This window comes from Rhinoraja longicauda, chromosome 2 (genome assembly GCF_053455715.1).
Source record: "Rhinoraja longicauda isolate Sanriku21f chromosome 2, sRhiLon1.1, whole genome shotgun sequence".
Lineage (NCBI taxonomy): Eukaryota > Metazoa > Chordata > Chondrichthyes > Rajiformes > Arhynchobatidae > Rhinoraja > Rhinoraja longicauda.
This window is the reverse complement of record NC_135954.1, coordinates 3,294,944-3,313,439: the sequence shown is the minus strand read 5'-3', so window position 1 is coordinate 3,313,439 and position 18,496 is coordinate 3,294,944. Positions and strand designations below refer to the sequence as shown.

At 48.2% G+C, this 18,496-nt stretch overlaps 1 protein-coding gene across 4 annotated transcripts in view; it reads right to left on the bottom strand.

Moving 5' to 3' along the window:
* topbp1 (DNA topoisomerase II binding protein 1) overlaps positions 1-18,496 on the bottom strand; it is an 89,787-nt gene that overhangs the window by 6,743 nt on the left and 64,548 nt on the right. For all 4 annotated transcript variants that reach the window (XM_078426598.1, XM_078426613.1, XM_078426606.1 and 1 more), the window contains 6 exons: positions 16,564-16,772; positions 13,287-13,423; positions 10,703-10,808; positions 9,249-9,412; positions 3,052-3,192; positions 662-754 (listed from right to left, as the gene is read on the bottom strand). In XM_078426598.1, coding sequence (XP_078282724.1) covers positions 662-754; positions 3,052-3,192; positions 9,249-9,412; positions 10,703-10,808; positions 13,287-13,423; positions 16,564-16,772 — 850 coding nt within the window. The remainder of the gene's footprint in view (positions 1-661; positions 755-3,051; positions 3,193-9,248; positions 9,413-10,702; positions 10,809-13,286; positions 13,424-16,563; positions 16,773-18,496) is intronic.

The window sequence follows — 18,496 nt, the reverse complement described above, 5'->3', positions numbered from 1 at the left end:
CTAGCTCTCTCTTGAATGCATTCAGAGAATTGGCCTCCACTGCCTTCTGAGGCAGAGAATTCCACAGATTCACAACTCTCTGACTGAAAAGGTTTTTCCTCATCTCCGTTCTAAATGGCCTACCCCTTATTCTTAAACTGTGGCCCCTGGTTCTGGACTCCCCCAACATTGGGAACATGTTTCCTGTCTCTAACGTGTCCAACCCCTTAATAATCTTATACGTTTCGATAAGATCCCCTCTCATCCTTCTAAATTCCAGTGTATACAAGCCTAGTCGCTCCAGTCTTTCAACATATGATAGTCCCGCCATTCCGGGAATTAACCTAGTAAAACCTACGCTGCACGCCCTCAATAGCAAGAATACAAGCCTAGGTACAGGTGTCAGAGGTTATGGGGAGCGGGCAGGAGAATGGGGTTGAGGGGGAGAGATAGATCAGCCATGGTTGAATGGTGGAGTAGACTTGATGGGCTGAATTAGCTAATTCTACTCCTATTCCTTATGATTCGCTCCTTCAGACTGAGCTATATAGGGTGATCACCACACAATGAGCACGACCGCTGATCCGATGTCATGACCGATGTCACATTAGAAACCAGGAGAAGCAGCAGGTTCTGGCGGACAGATTTACTTGCACAGCCATGTGGAAGTAATGGAACTGACCTTAGCTCCTCCAGAGAGTAGAAGCCTCCGGAAGCCTGCCTCCTTGGTGTGGTCAAAGTTTAAAATGACCTTCCAGCCATTGAATGCACCAATCTGCAGAGAGACGACAAGATGCATGGAGTTGGAAGCGATGTACGATTCTGAAACAACAATCCTGGAGAGTCCTGTCCACTCCAGTACACATGGTACCGCAGTACAGTGAAAAGCTTTTGTTGCGCGCTAATCAGTCAGCGGAAAGACAATACATGATTACAACAGAGCCATTCACAGTGTACAGATACACGATGAAGGAATAACGTTTAGTGTAAGGTAAAGCCAGCAAAGTCCGATCAAGGATAGTCCGAGGGTCACCAATGAGGTAGATAGTAGTTCAGCACTGCTCTCTGGTTGTGGTGGGATGGTTCAGTTGCCTGATGACAACCGGGAAGAAACTGTTCCTGAATCTGGAGGTGTGCGTTTTCACACTTCTGTACCTCTTGCCCGATGGGAGAGGGGAGAAGAGGGAGTGGCCGGGATGAGACTGGTCCTTGATTATGCTGCTGGCCTTGCCGAGGCAGCGTGAGGTGTAGATGGAGTCGATGGAAGGGAGGTTGGTTGGTTTGTGTGATGGTCTGGGCTGCGTCCACAACTCTCTGCAATTTCTTGCGGTCTTGGATGGAGCTGTTCCTAAACCAAGCTGTGATACATCCCAACAAATGCATCTGTAGTGTTTTAGAAACATAGAAAATAGGCGCAGGAGGCCATTCGGCCTTCGAGCCAGCACCGCCATTCACTGTGATCATGGCTAAACATCCACAATCAGTAACCCGTGCCTGCCTTCTCCCCATATCCCTTGATTCCACTAGCCCCTAGAGCTCTATCTAACTCTCTTTTAAATTCATCCAGTGAATTGGCCTCCACTGCCCTCTGTGGCAGAGAATTCCACAAATTCACAACTCTCTGGGTGAAAAAGTTTCTTCTCACCTCAGTTTTAAATGGCCTCCCCTTTATTCTTAAACTGTGTGGCCCCTGGTTCTGGACTCCCCCAACATTGGGAACATTTTTCCTGCATCTAGCTTGTCCAGTCCTCTTATAATTTTATACGTCTCTATAAGATCCCCTCTCATCCCCCTAAACTCCAGCGTATACAAGCCCAGTTTTTCCAATCTTTCCTCATATGCCAGTCCCGCCATCCCAGGGATTAACCTCATGAACCTACGCTGCACTCCCTCAATAGCAAGGACGTCCTTCCTCAAATTAGGAGACCAAAACGGCACACAATACTCCAGATGTGGTCTCACCAGGGCCCTGTACAACTGCAGAAGGACCTCTTTGCTCCTGTACTCAAATCCTCTCGTTTTGCTGAGGCATTGTCACTGAAACATGTACGGCGACACAGTGCGACTGGTCCTTGATTGGGGTGTAAGCTACCCAAGCGAAATATGAGGTGCTGTTCCTCCAATTTGCGCTGGGCCTCACTCTGACAATGGAGGAGGCCCAGGACAGAAAGGTCAGACTGGGAGTGGGAGGGGAAGTTAAAGTATTGAGCCACCGGGAGATCAGGTAGGTTAAGGCGGACTGAGCGGAGGTGTTGAGCGAAACGATCGCCGAGCCTGCGGTTGGTCTCGCCGATGTACTGGAGTTGACATCTGGAACAGCGGATGCAATAGATGAGGTTGGAGGAGGTGCAGGTGAACCTCTGTCTCACCTGGAAAGACTGTTTGGGTCCTTGGATGGAGTCGAGGGGGAGGTAAAGGGACAGGTGTTGCATCTCCTGCGGTTGCTGGGGAAAGTACCTGGGGAGGGGGTGGTTTGGGTGGGAAGGGACGAGTTGACCAGGGAATTACGGAGGAACGGTCTCTGCGGAAAGCAGAAAGGGGTAGAGATGGGAAGATGTGGCCAGTAGTGGGATCCCGTTGGAGGTGGTGAAAGTGTTGGAGGATTATATGCTGTGTGCGACGGCTGATGGGATGGAAGGTGAGGACAAGGGGGACTCTGTCCTTGTTGCAAACGGGGGGAGGAGGCGCAAGAATGGAGCTGCGGGATATCGAGGAGACCCTAGTGAGAGCCTTATCTATTGCAATCAAGAGATGTGGGGAGAAAGCAGGAACGGGGTACTGATTGAGAATGATCAGCCACGATCACATTGAATGGCGGTGCTGGCTCGAAGGGCCGAATGGCCTCCTCCTGCACCTATTAATCTATGTTTCTATGATGCTGCTGGCCTTGCCAAGGCAGCGTGAGATGGAGTCAACACCGCACTGTCCACCTTATCTATCCATCTGCCGAGGCTATGTTGTCCATAGACCTGGTAACCATCTAACAGATGACCCTGTGGCCAATGGCACAAGGAGGTCCAGGTGACTGACCCACGGGACTGTCATGGTGAGGACATTTCACCGCCCCAGTACCTCTGCACTGTCACTCTTCTGTCTCAGCACCTCCAGCCTCTTCCTCCAGCGCATTGCAGCCACCGCAAGCTTTCTCTGCTGCACACTGATCCCAGGCAGCACGTCCAGGATGAAGCTGCTGCCCCATTCGTAGTCGTCTTCCTGCAAAGGGTGACGGAATTATGAGCACATTGGAAACATCGACTGGAGGTCCCGACTCGCCCAGTGTATCGGCAGTGGATGCAATCGTGGGATAACATAGAGTTGTCCTCCCACTTCCCAAAGATTCCTTCCACATCCCAAAGATGTAGGTTAATGGGATGTAGGTTAATGGGCCCTCTGTAAAGTGCCCCTGGTGTGTAGGGAGTGGATGTGAAAGCAGAATAACATAGAATCAGGGCGGCATAGCGGTAGAGTTGCTGCCTTACAATGCCAGAGACCCGGGTTCGATCCCGACTACAGGTGCTGTCTGTACGGAGTTTGTACGTTCTCCCTGTGACCCGCGTGGGTTTTCTCCGGGTACTCCGGTTTCCTCCCACACTCCAAAGACGTGCAGGTTTGTAGGTTAATCGGCTTTGGTGAAATTGTAAATTGTCCCTAGCGTGTAGGATAGTGCTCGTGTGCGGGGATCGCTGGCTGACGTGGACTCGGTGGGCCACAGGGCCCATTTACGCGCTGTGTCTCTAAAGTCTAGTGTGATCGCATGACCTATTCAGTGGACTCAGTGAGCCAATGAGCTTGTTTTCATGCTGTATCTTTCAATGAATTTAATCAACCCAGATTGTCTCTCCACTGATACCACCTGATCTACAGAAAACACCCAACATTTTAGATTTTTTTAGATTTAGATTTGGAGATACAGCGCGGAAACAGGCCCTTCGGCCCACACCGACCAGCGATCCCCGCACACTAACACTATCCTACACACACTAGGGACATTTTTTACATTTACCCAGCCAATTAACCTACAAACCTGTACGTCTTTGGAGTGTGGGAGGAAACCGAAGATCTCGGAGAAAACCCACGCAGGTCACGGGGAGAACGTACAAACTCCGTACAGACGGCGCCCGTAGTCAGGATCGAACCTGTCTCTGGGGCTGCATTCGCTGTAAGGCAGCAACTCTACCGCTGCGCCACCGTGCCCATGATTTTCTGATATCATTTTGGATTTTTGGTGACTGACCATTTTTAGCACCCGTAACTTTGTACCCACAATACGATCAAGGGAAGGGAATTAAAGTGAGCCTGGTTGTGAATCAAGGGAGATTTACACTGATGAGCCAAAACATTATGGCCTAATATGCTGTTGGTCCTCCGCGAGCCGCCTAAACAGCGGCGACCCGCCAACGCATGGACTTTACAAGACCCCTGAAGGTGTCCTGTGGAATCTGGCACCAAAACATTAGCAGCAGATCCTTTAGCAGCACCCCACAAGCCTTGCCGTTTCAGAGATGCTCTGACCCAGTCGTCTGGTCAGAACAATTTGGCCCGTGTCAAAGTCGCTCAGGTCTTTATTCCTGCCCATTTCTCCTGCATTCAACACATCAACTTCAAGAACTGACTGTTCACTTGCTGCCTAATATATCCCACCCCTTGACGGGTGCCATTAGACAACAGACAATAGGTGCAGGAGGAGGCCATTCGGTCCTTCGAGCCAGCACCGCCATTCAATGTGATCATGGCTGATCATTCTTAATCAGTACCCCGTTCCTGCCTTCTCCCCATACCCCCTGACTCCGCTATCCTTAAGAGCTCTATCTAGCTCTCTCTTGAATGCATTCAGAGAATTGGCCTCCACTGCCTTCTGAGGCAGAGAATTCCACAGATTTACAACTCTCTAACTTGTAACAAGATAATCAATGTTATTCACTTCGCCTGTCAGTGGTCATAATGTTTTGGCTGATCGGTGTATATCCCCATTTAATCTATGTGTCACAGGTATCCCTTAGTTTATGAAGGGATTACATTTTGGGAAATCATTACAAGTGATAATTCATAAATTGAAGGGGCTGTTTCTCATTCCAGAGGTCCAAAAATCTTAGTCATAAAAAAACCCGTACATGTAAAAAAATATCAGTTCAAATACATAAATAACATCTTTTTACTGATAAATAAATATTTAAAAAATACATACTGCATTAAAAAATCCCCCACAAAATTAAAAATGGAGTAAAGATATTTTTCCGACTAAGGTTGTGATTTGAGGTGGCAACACAGTCACACACCGTACAGACAGGCAGAACATGACAGGATAAAACACAAAGTGATGAAGACTGAGATTTAATGTGTCGATGAATACTCTCTACAATACAGTATACATACATAGAAAATAGGTGCAGGAGGAGGCCATTCGGCCCTATGAGCCAGCACCCCCATTCATTGTGATCATGGCTGATCATCCACAATCAGTACCCCGTGCCTGCCTTCTCCCCATATCCCTTGATTCCGCTAGCCCCTAGAGCTCTATCGAACTCTCTCTTGAAAGCATCCAGTGAATCGGCCTCCACTGCCTTCTGAGGCAGAGAATTTCACAGATTCACAACTCTCTGGGTGAAAAAGTTTTTCCTCATCTCAGTTCTAAATGGCCTCCCCCTTATTCTTAAACTGTGGCCCCTGGTTCTGGACTCCCATAACATCGGGAACATGTTTCCTGCATCTAGCGTGTCCAATCCCTTAATAATTTTGTATGTTTCTATAAGATCCCCTCTCATCCTTCTAAATTCCAGTGTATACAAGCCCAGTCGCTCCATTCTTTCATCATATGACAGTCTCGCCAACCAGGGAATTAACCCGATGAACTACGCTGCACTTCATCAATAACAAGAATGTCCTTCCTCAAATTAGGAGACCAAAACTGAACACAATACTGTATACATACAGAGAAATAACTTTTTCATCCAGAGAGTTGTGAACTTGTGGTTTTTTCTGCCACAGAAGGCAGTGGAGGCCAATTCACTGGTTGAATTTAAAAGAGAGTTAGATAGAGCTCTAGGGGCTAGTGGAATCAAGGGGTATGGGGAGAAGGCAGGCACGGGTTACTGATTGTGGATGATCAGCCATGATCACAATGAATGGCGGTGCTGGCTTGAAGGGCCAAATGGCCTCCTCCTGCACCTATTTTCTATGTTTCTACAATACTCCGGATGTGGTCTCACCAGGGCCCTGTACAAATGCAGAAGGACCTCTTTGCTCCTGTCCTCAACTCCTCTTGTTATGAAGGTCAACATGCCATTAGCTTTCTTCACTGCCTGCTGTACCTGCATGCAGTGACTGATGTACAAGGACACCCAGATCTTGTTGTACGTCCACTTTTCCTAATCTGACACCATTCAGATAAAAATCTGCCTTCCTGTTTTTGCCACCAAATTGGATGACCTCACACTTATCCACATTATACTGCATCTGCCATGCATCCGCCCACTCACACAACCTATGTTGGGTAGAGAGAACATTGACTGCTTGCACCACGGTCTGGTTCGGCAACTCGAACAAAGCCCAGGAACGAAAGAGATTGCAAAAAGTGCCCGGTCCATCACGGGCACTGACCTCCCCACCATCGAAGCCATCAGCACAGAGTGGTGAACACTGCCCGGTCCATCACGGGTACTGACCTCCCCACCATCGAAGGGATCTACAGGAGTCGCTGCCTCAAAAAAGCAGCCAGCATCATCAGAGACCCACACCACCCTGGCCACACTCTCATCTCACCCCTGCCATCGGGAAGGTGGTACAGGAGCCTGAAAACTGTAACGTCCAGGTTCAGGAACAGCTTCCTCCCTACAGCCATGTGGCTATTGAAGACTACAACCTTCAACTGAACTCCAAACTGTCTCGTTTGCACTCAGTACTTAGGGCTTTGTTTTACTTTAGCTCTTTAGCCAGAGGGCGGTGAATCTGTGGAATTCATTGCCACAGACGGCTGTGGAGGCCAAGTCATTAGGAGATTGACAGTTTCTTGATTAGTACGAGTGTCAAAAGTTTCGGGGAGAAAGCAGGAGAATGGGGTTGAGAGGGAGAGATAGATTAGGCCATGATTGAATGGCAGAGTAGACTTAATGGGCTGAATGGCCTAAATCTGCTCCTACTATTTATGAACTTAAAAGCTTAGAGAGACAGCATAGATGAACGTGTGGTTTCCTCCCACACTCCAAAGACGTACAGGTTTGTAGGTTAATAGGTTTTGGTAAAAATTGTAAATTGCCTCCCTGGTGTGTAGGATTGTGCTGGTGTACAGGGCCCCTGATCGCTGGTCGGGGGGGGCCGAAGAGCCTGTTTCCACACTGTATCTGTAAAGTCTAAATTAGCCTAGAAACCCTCACGTCTGGGGCACATGGGAGGAAAACGGAGCACCCGGTGGAAACCAGGAAAAAGATATAGAAGCCTGAAAACTGTACCGTCTAGGTTCAGGAACAGCTTCTTCCCCACAGTCATCAGGCTGTTAAACACCACTACTTCCAAACAAGCTCCAAACTGCATAGACTTGGGCATTGGTTTTGTCTTTTTGCCCTATTATTAGTGTGTGCATGTATGTGTGTAGGAAGGAACTGCAGATGCTGGTTTAAACCGAAGATAGACGCAAAAAAAGCTGGAGGAACTCAGCGGGACAGGCAGCATCTCTGGGGAAATGGAATATATGACGTTTCGGGTCGAGATCCTTCTTCAGACTGAGAGTCAGGTAACTCTACCGAAGAAGGGTCTCAACCCAAAACGTCACCTATTCCTTTTCTCCAGAGATGCTGCCTGACCAGCTGTTACTCCAGCTTTTTGTTTGTGTATGTGTGTGTGTGATTTAGATTTAGATTTAGATTCTACAGCGCGGAAACATGCCCTTTCGGCCCACCAAGTCCGCGCCGCCCAGTGATCCCCGCACATTAACACTGTCCTACACACACCAGGGACAATTTTTTTTTTTTTACATTTACCCAGTCAATTAACCTACAAACCTGTACATCTTTGGAGTGTGGGAGGAAACCGAAGATCGCGGAGAAAACCCACGCAGGTCACGGGGAGAACGTACAAACTCCGTACAGACGGCGCCCGTAGTCGGGACCGAACCTGAGTCTTCGGCGTTGCATTCGCTGTGAGGCAGCAACTCTACCGCTGCGCCACCGTGCCGCCCGTATATATATATATTTTTTTTATTTCCTCTATAACACAGTACTCTGTAACAATATAATAAACGAGAAAATAAAGTATATATATATATAGACATATATATATATATATATAAACATATATAAATGCACATATACATATAGACATATATATATATAGACACACACACATATATATATATATATATATAGAGACAGGCATATATAAATGCACATACATACACACATATATATATGCCCATATATGCACATAAACACACAAACATATATATCAATACGGGATTATTTTTTTCTCGTTTATTATATTGTTTACAGTGCACTATGTTTACATATTATGCTGAGCTGCTGCAAGTAAGAATTTCATTTGTTCTGCCTGGGTCAACTCTCGTTTGTTTGTTTGTTTGTTCCTGAACTACAGCCAAAACGGTACACGATAGCGCGACGATGTTAGGCCCACCTTACCCACCGTCGTCCCTTTGGTGCTAATGGAAGAAATCGGTGTTGTGTTTTTAAAGTTATTCACATTTTAATGTTTAAATCTATCTCCTAGGGAGGGAGGGGGGAGGTAGGGAGGATAGGGTGGGGGGGGTCGAGGGGAGGATAAGGGGGGGTTGAGGGGCATGGAAGTGGGGGATGGGGAAAGGGGAGGTCGAGGGGAGGGGGGGGAGTGGAGAGGTGGGGGGAGAGGGGAGGGAGGATAAGGGGGGTTGAGGGGGATGGAGGTGGGGGCAGGGGAAAGGGGAGGTCGAGGGAAGGGGGGGAGGGAGGGGGCGAGGGGGGGTCGAGGGGTGGGGAAAGGTGGGTCGAGGGGAGTTGAGGGGGATGGAGGTGGGGGGAGGGGAAAGGGGAGGTCGAGGGGAGGGGAGAGGGGAGGGGGCAGGGGGCAGGGCAAGGGGGTAAGGAGAGGGTGCTGCACCAATGCAGGAGAGGTTTGGGCTCAACTTGGTCCAGTTTGACAATAAAACACTCTTAACTCTTGAAACCCACATGGTCACAGGGAGAAGGGGCAGAGCACACTCTCTGACACGCATGCACGCGCACACACACACACTGCCCAAGGTCAGGATCTTTGTGTTGTCAGGTAGTTTATGGGGAGTACGTCACCTGTATGAACCTGGACTCTGCTCTGCACGCCTCCAAATAGGATCGATGCAGCACCCACTTGCCAGCCGCCATGGAAGCCAAGTACTTCTCGTTCCGCAGCGGCTGCCCGACGATGATGTGTGTACAGGAAGCATCGAAGCACTGTCTGTCCAGCACCACAGCACCTGAAACAAGCACAATACCCTTTAGTCTTTACAGATACAGCATGGAAAAGATTTACTAGGAATCCGAGGGGTAACTTTTCCACACAGAGGGTGGTGGGTGTATAGAACAAGCAGCCAGAGGAGGTAGTCGAGGCTGGGACTATCGCATCGTTTAAGAAACAGTTGGACAGGTACATGGATAGGACAGGTTTGGAGTGTTATGGACCAAGTGCAGGCAGGCGGGACGAGTGTAGCTGGGACATTGTTGGCCGGTGTGAGCGAGGTGAGACGAAGGGCCTGTTTCCACATTGTATCAATCTGTGACTCTATGAAATAGGCCATTCGGCCCACCAGGCCAACGCCAGCCAGCGATCCCCATGCACACTAACTATATCGTTGCACACTTGGGATAATTTTGGAGAAGTCAATTAACCTTAAAACCTGCACATCTTTGGAATGTGGGAGGAAACCGGAACACCCAGAGAAAACCCATGGGTTTAACACCCAAGTTCAAACCCAGGATTGAACCCAGGCGTCGTAAGGCAGCAACTCTACCGCTGTGCCACCCTCTAGTTTTTGATCACCTACCCTGGGGCAAAAGACTCTGTACATTAGAGTCACAGTCATAGAGTGATACAGTGTGGAAACAGGCCCTTCGGCCCAACTCGCCCACACTGGCCAACATGTCCCAGCTACCCTAGTCCCACTTGCCTGCGCTTGGTCCATAACCCTCCAAACCTGTCCTATCCATGTACCTGTCCAACTGTTTCTTAAACGATGGGATAGTCCCAGCCTCAACTACCTCCTCTGGCAGCTTGTTCCATACACCCACCACCCTCTGTGTGAAAATGTTACCCCTCGGATTCCTATTAAATCTTTTCCTTCACCTTGAACCTATGTCCTCTGGTCCTCGATTCTGGGTAAAAGATTGTGCATCTACCCAATCTATTCCTCTCATGATTTTGTACACCTCTATAAGATCACCCCTCATCCTCCTGCGCTCCATGGAATAGAGACCCAGCCTGCTCAACCTCTCCCTGTCGCTCACACCCTCTAGTCCTGGCAACATCCTCGTAAATCTTTTCTGAACCCTTTCAAGCTCGACAATATCTTTCCATTCACATTATCTATTTCCTTCATGATTTTGTACACCTCTATAAGATCACCCCTCATCCTCCTGCGCTCCAAGGAATAGAAACCCAGCCTGCTCAACCTCTCCCTACAGTTCAGGCCCCCGGGTCCTGGCAACATCCTTGTACATATTCACTGCGTCCTTTCCATGCTGCACAGGATGGAGGATGAACAGCGTACCTAGCTGCTCGATGAGATGGCAGTAGTCAATCCGTTCCTGGGGGTTGAGCGATGACAACTGGAATCTCCTCTGGATCGCTGGCTCCTTTTTCCCCTCAACCGCATCCTGGAGGTTTCATCAAAAACACCGTGAATTCCACTGTACAAACAAGGAACTGCAGATGCTGGTTAACACAAAAAGTGCTGGAGCACTAGAAGTCCTGACCTCCACCGTACCTGAAGATATCTTTAATCGGACTTTATCTTGCAATAAACGTTATTCCCTTTATCTGTGCACTGCGGACAGCTCGATTGTAATCAGGTATTGTCTTTCCACTGACTGGATAGCACGCAGCAAAAAAGCTTTTCACTGTAGCACGGTTTAAGTGACGATAAGCTAAACTAAATTAAACTAACTCAGCGGGTCAGGCAGCATCTGTGGAGAACATGGATAGGTGACGTTTCACCGAGTGCTGGAGTAACTCAGCGGGTCAGGCAGCATCTGTGGAGAACATGGATAGGTGACGTTTCACAGAGTGCTGGAGTAACTCAGCGGGTCAGGCAGCATCTGTGGAGAACATGGACAGGTGACGTTTCACAGAGTGCTGGAGTAACTCAGCGGGTCAGGCAGCATCTCTGGAGAAAAGGTGTAATAGAGAAAAGGTGAAAGGCGGAGGAAAGGTGTAATATATATATTTTTCCGTTTCGGGGCGAGACCCTTCCTCAGTCAGGGGAGAGGGAAACGAGGTATGAAAAGGTACAAAGAATAAAAGAATGAAACGTATGAAAAGAACAAATCAAGGCCAGTAAGGGTGATCAAGGAACAGTGGAGCCCCCAATGGTCCATTGTTAGCTGTGGTTTGCCTACCTCATTGGAGACCCTTGGGCTATTGATAATCGGACTTTAATTTGCACTAAATGTTATTCCCTTCACCCTTTGTCTGTACACTGCGGACAGTTCGATCATCATCATGTATAGTCTTCGCTGACTGGATAGCATGTAACAGAAAGCTTTTCACTGTACCTCGGTACACGTGACAATAAACTAAACTAAACTCAGTGTTGTAGTGGGAGTGGCCTAGCCCCAGGGTGCCGCCACAGTGTGATCGTCTCGATGGTTTAGATTTACAATAACAGGAATCTATTTCAGATCTACGTTCTTCCGCTCAGGCGATTTATATGAACATCAGGTTCATTTTCCTGTGTTTAGACTTTAGACAATAGACAATAGGTGCAGGAGGAGGCCATTAAGCCCTTCGAGACAGCACCACCATTCAATGTGATCATGGCTGATCATTCTCAATCAGTACCCCGTTCCTGCCTTCTCCCCATACCCCCTGACTCCGCTATCCTTAAGAGCTCTATCTAGCTCTCTCTTGAATGCATTCAGAGAATTGGCCTCCACTGCCTTCTGAGGCAGAGAATTCCACAGATTCACAACTCTGACTGAAAAAGTTTTCCTCATCTCAGTTCTAAATGGCCTACCCCTTATTCTTAAACTGTGACCCCTGGTTCTGGACTCCCCCAACATTGGGAGATACGGTGCGGAAAAAGGCCATTGGGCCCACCAAATCCGTGCCGACCAGCGATCACCCCTCTATATCCACTCCAGTAACATTATCCCACACACACTAGGGACGATTTACAATTTCACCAAATCTAATTACCCAACAAATCTGCATGTCTGATATGCACACGTATTCTGATAAGGGTGTATTTCATTTAACATCTATTTAGTTTAAGTTTGGAGATACCGCGTGGAAACAGGCCCTTTGGCCCACCGAGTCTGCACCGACCGACAATCACCCAGTACACTATCACTTTCCTGTACACTAGGGACAATTTACAATTTTTTCCGAAACCAATCAAAGTACAAACCTATACGTCTTTGGAGTGTGGGAGGAAACCAGAGCATTAGGAAAAAACCCACATGGGTCATGGGGAGAACATACAGACTCCGTACAGACAGCACCCATAGTCAGGATCGAACCCAGGTCTCTGGCGCTGTGAGACAGCAACTTAGAAACATAGAAAATAGGTGCAGGAGGAGGCCATTTGGCCCTTCGAGCCAGCACCACCATTCATTGTGATCATGGCTGATCATCCACAATCAGTAACCTGTGCCTGCCTTCTCCCCATATCCCTTGATTCCGCTAGCCCCTAGAGCTCTATCTAACTATCTTTTAAATTCATCCAGTGATTTGGCCTCCACTCCCTCTGTGGCAGAGAATTCCACAAATTCACAACTCTCTGGGTGAAAAGTTGTTTCTCACCTCAGTTTTAAACATTACCGCTACAGACTAAACCGAACTCCATTGGTAATTTTGTTGAGTGTTTTCACAAGTTCTGGGAGAAGAATTTGGCCCTACGGCCCATCAAGTCTACTCCCCCATTCAATCCTGACTGATCTTTCTCCCTTGACCCTGTTCTCCTGCCTTCTCCGCCATAAGCCCTCATCTCCCCACTTTAACCTTAAACTGGAAAAGCCTTCCTTGTGGAGGCATAATCTTTGTGCGGGAATAAGCCCTCTTCGTGTGTGTGTCACGCTGGTGAGGTCGTGAACATTGGTGACGAGGCAGGATTGTTTGAAAGGCCGGTCGGTCACCTGTTCCTTTGGTTGCGGTGCCACCGGCGGCCGTGCCAGCGGGAAGGCGATGCTGGGTGCTCGCGGCGTGGGGCTGAGATGGTCGTCCTTCACGGCCACGTCGCCGTTCCCTGCCGCAGCCGGCTGGAGTGGGATTTCTGCAAACGTAAGCAGAGGCACGATCGGAGACTTTGTTAAAGAAATATCACACGAGGCACGAAGAAACGCAAGGTGCTGGTACCGTCAGCGAAACGCAAAGTAGATGCCCCGTGGAAAGCATTTTATCACGCGCGTGACCACAAATATGAAACATTGTGGAATAAATCTCTTCTGATTCTGAAAGCATTACAGGTCAAGTCAATATAATAAAATAACTGCAGATGCTGGTACAAATCGAAGGTATTTATTCACAAAATGCTGGAGTAACTCAGCAGGTCAGGCAGCATCTCGGGAGAGGAGGAATGGGTGACGTTTCAGGTCGAGACCCTTCTTCAGACTGATGTCAAGTCAAGTTTATTTGTCACATACATATACAAGATGTGCAGTGAAATGAAAGTGGCAACGCCTGCGGATTGTGCTCAACTACAAAACAGAATAGATTTTTTTTTTTAACACAAAACATAAATTAATACAGTAAATTAAATTAGTCCTGATGGCCTGTGGGAAGAAACTCCATCTCATCCTCTGTGTTTTCACAGCGTGACAGCGCAGGCGTTTGTCTGATCGTAGCAGCTGGAACAGTCCGTTGCTGGGGTGGTAGGGGTCCCTCATAATGTTGTTTTGTACTGTATATATGACTTATATATGTCGCGGTTTATCAAGTGAAATTTTTATGTAATGCTGACAATGTTTGTTTCGGGTTAGAGATCAAACATGACTGGGCACGAGTGTGACAGCACACAGAAGCATTTTTTCCATAACTCAGTTTTATCTTACAAGCTCTGTGAATTTTAATAAAGACATGCATTATATAGCTCTGTAGGTAGGAAAATAGCAACGAATAAGATTAATCTCGTACAAGATTTTTTTATTGTATTACTTTATGTGATAACGTGTGTGACATTTTTGTTCACTTGAGATGAGATCTTATCGAAACGTATAAGATTATTAAGGGGTTGGACACGTTAGCGGCAGGAAACATGTTCCCAATGTTGGGGGAGTCCAGAACAAGGGGCCACAGTTTAAGAATAAGGGGTAGGCCTTTTAGAACTGAGATGAGGAAAAACTTTTTCAGTCAGAGAGTTGTGAATCTGTGGAATTCTCTGCCTCAGAAGGCAGTGGAGGCCAATTCTCTGAATGCATTCAAGAGAGAGCTGGATAGAGAGAGAGCTCTTAAGGATAGCGGAGTCAGGGGGTATGGGGAGAAGGCAGGAACGGGGTACTGATTGTGAATGATCAGCCATGATCACAGTGAATGGAGGTGCTGGCTCGAAGAGCCGAATGGCCTCCTCCCTGCACCTATTGTCTATTGTTTCTGAAGAACAGCCCATCACGGCATGGTTTGCGAACAGCTCCACCCGATTAGCAGGAGGATTAGTTCCAGGAGCAGAATTAGAATCGTTGGTTCCGGAGCCTTGCTGGATTATCCGTGTCGCCAGACCAACAGAGGTCACGGCCTCCGAGAGGAGTCCAACGGTACCGGAACGTTCCGCCTAGGCCGCCGAGATACCGACAGGCCCTGCGAGATCGGCTACGGGAACGGATCTGCCGGCTCCGGCCGGGCCAGAGTTCCAGAGCCCCGGCCACAGGGGGCAGAATCCGCCCGCCGATCGGCCGCGGAAGTCCCGATGAGGCCGAGATCGACCACCTCACCCGGCCTGGGCCACACATTTTTTGGGTGGACGTCCGGAGGGGATTTCAAGTGCACTATCTCGTAATTTAGTCCACATTAAAGAAGGTTCCGGACCACTAGCTGCTGCAAGATCGGTGGTGGACGTGCACATGCTCACTGTACTTGCACAGATTACTTCCCATGCTCATTTTTATGTTATGCTGACAATGTTTGTTTCGGGTCAGAGGGCAAATATGACAACACACATTGCTGCACTGGTGGGTAAGGCAAAGCAGCGCCTTTACCACCTCAGACAGCTGTCTCTGAGGATCCTTCAGTGCTTCTACTCTGGGGCTGTAGAGAGCATCTTGTCCGCCAACATTACAGTCTGGTTTGGGAACAGCTCTGCCCAGGACAGGATGGCCCTGCAGAGAGTAGTGCGTTCGGCAGAACGCACCATGGGAACTACACTCGCCCCCCTGCAGGACCTGTACATCAGGAGGTGCAGATCCAGAGCCAGCAACATTATGGGGGACCCCTACCACCCCAGCAACGGACTGTTCCAGCTGCTAAGGTCAGGCAAACGCCTCCGCTGTCACGCTGTGAAAACGGAGAGGATGAGACAGAGTTTCTTCCCACAGGCCATCAGGACTGTTAACTTTTATAACTCCAGGGACTAAATTTTCTTTTCTGTATTAATTTTAATTTATATGCTGTAATTGTAATTTTTTTGCACAATCCGCAGGCATTACCACTTTCATTCCACTGCACATCGTGTATGTGCATGTGACAAATAAACTTGACTTGACTTGATTTTCACCCAGGTCTCGCTGCACACCATCGTTTACGAGGTTCTCAGCCGCTATTTGAACTATTTGGAATCACAGGGTTTTTCAATCAAAAGAGCAAATTGTTGGTGAAACGAATATTGGAGTGGTAGAATAAGAAAATAACTGCAGATGCTGGTACAAATCGAAGGTATTTATTCACAAAATGCTGGAGTAACTCAGTCTGAAGAAGGGTTTCGACCCGAAACGTCGCCCATTCCTTCTCTCCCGAGATGCTGCCTGACCCGCTGAGTTACTCCAGCATTTTGTGTAGGAAAATAACTGCAGATGCTGGTACAAATCGAAGGTATCACAAAATGCTGGAGTAATAGACAATAGGTGCAGGAGGAGGCCATTCGGCCCTTCGAGGAAGGAAACCACCATTCAATGTGATCATGGCTGATCATTCTCAATCAGTACCCCGTTCCTGACTTCTCCCCATACCCCCTGACTCTGCTATCCTTAAGAGCTCTAACTCAGCGGGTCAGGCAGCATCTCGGGAGAGAAGGAATGGGTGACGTTTCGGGTCGAGACCCTTCTTCAGATGAGACCCTTCTCACGACCCGAAACGTCACCCATTCCTTCTCTCCCGAGACGCTGCCTGATCCGCTGAGTTACTCCAGCATTTTGTGTCTACCTTTGATTTAAACCAGCATCTGCAGTTTGTTTTACCTAAGAAACAAAAAAGTATTTGAAGTACCTATAGCGGCCATTTCTGAGTCGGTGAAGGACTCTGGGTGCTTTGCGTTGTGCCCCTCGGTCTGCTCTGAGTACTGTGACGGGCTCCCGGGCCACTGCAGGTTGTTGGCCAGCTTGGCTCGCTCTTCCCGGGCCGTCGGGTCGTCCCAGATTATCTGCTCACTTTGTGATGGCTCCGTGTTGATGTCCATTACAGCCGGGTGCGAGCACCTAAAGATCAGAACATTGGAAATAGAGACTTAGAAAATCGGTGCAGGGGCAGTGTGAGGCTAGTGTAGCTGGGACATGTTGGCCGGCGTGGGCAAGTTGGGCCGAAGAAACATAGAAAATAGTCTCAAAAAGGGTCTCCACCCGAACCTTCTCTCCAAGATGCTGCCTGACCTGCTGAGTTACTCCAGCATTTTGTGACACCTTAGAAAATAGTTGCAGGAGGAGGCCATTTGGCCCTTCGAACCAGCACCGCTATTCATTGTGATGGAAACATTGAAAATAGGTGCAGGAGGAGGCCATTCGGCCCTTCAAGCCAGCACCGCCATTAATTGTCATCATGGCTGATCATCCACACTCAGTAACCCGTGCCTGCCTTCTCCCCATATTCCTTGATTCCACTAGCCCCTAGAGCTCTATCTGTCTTTGAAACTCATCCAGTGAATTGGCCTCCACTGCTCTCTGTGGCAGAGAATTCCACAAATTCACAACTCTCTGGGTGAAAAGGTTTTTTCTCACCTCAGTTTTAAATGGCCTCCCCTTTATTCTTAGATTGTGGCCTCTGGTTCTGGACTCCCCCAACATTGGGAAACATTTTCCTGCATTTAGCTTGTCTAGTCCTATAATTTTATATGTTTCTATAAGAAGAGCCTGTTTCCACACTGTATCACTCCATGAGTAGACCATTCGGCCCTTCTAGCCAGCACTGTCAATCACCGGCTGATCATCCAAAATCTGTACCCCGTTCCTGATTTCTCCCCATATCCCTTGATTCCGTTAGCCCCAAGAGCTCTATCTATCTCTCTCTTGAAAACTGTCTCAATGTGTTACATACTGCTGTACACTTGGACTGTATCAGAGTTGCTTATCCAATATGTATCTAAGTGCTTATGTACAGTGATACTTGTACTGAACTGTATACAAAAATGAATTTCACTGTACCTCGGTCAATGTGACAAATAATATACCATATACAGTAATAAAATACCATATACCACATATGCACACACGAATAGGAATTTGGTCAGGACGCATTTGGAGTTTTGATTTCCTTCCACAGAGGTCCCGTACAGGTTTTTAGGTTAATTGGTTTCGGTAAAAGTACTAAATTGTCCCATTTGTGTGGTGTTTGCGCGGTCACGGTGGCGCAGCGGTAGAGTTTCTGCCTTACAGCGAATGCAGCGCCGGAGACCCGGGTTCCATCCCGACTACGGGCGCCGTCTGTACGGAGTTTGTACGTTCTCCCCGTGACCTGCGTGGGTTTTCTCCGAGATTTTCGGTTTCCTCCCACACTCCAAAGACGTGCAGGTTTGTAGGTTAATTGGCTTGGTAAATATAAAATAAATTGTCCCTAGTGGGTGTAGGATAGTGTTAATGTATGGGGATCGCTGGTCGGCGCGGACCCGGTGGGCCGAAGGGCCTGTTTCCGCACTGTGTCTCTAAACTAAACTAAAAAGATAGTGCTAGTGTTCTGGGGATCGCTGGTCGAAATGAGAGAAGGTCTCACGGAGCTTCCTGTTGGAGAGAGGTGAACTTCTTCACAGCAGACATACTTTGATTTATCAAGCATCTGAACGGTCCATAAAACCATAAGCTACAGTATTTCCGATTCATCCCTATCCCATTGTGGACATTGGACTTTATCTCTAGAGTCAGAGAGTGATACGGCGTGGAAACAGGCCCTTTGGCCCAACTTGTCCACAGCGGCCAACATGCCCCAGCTATAC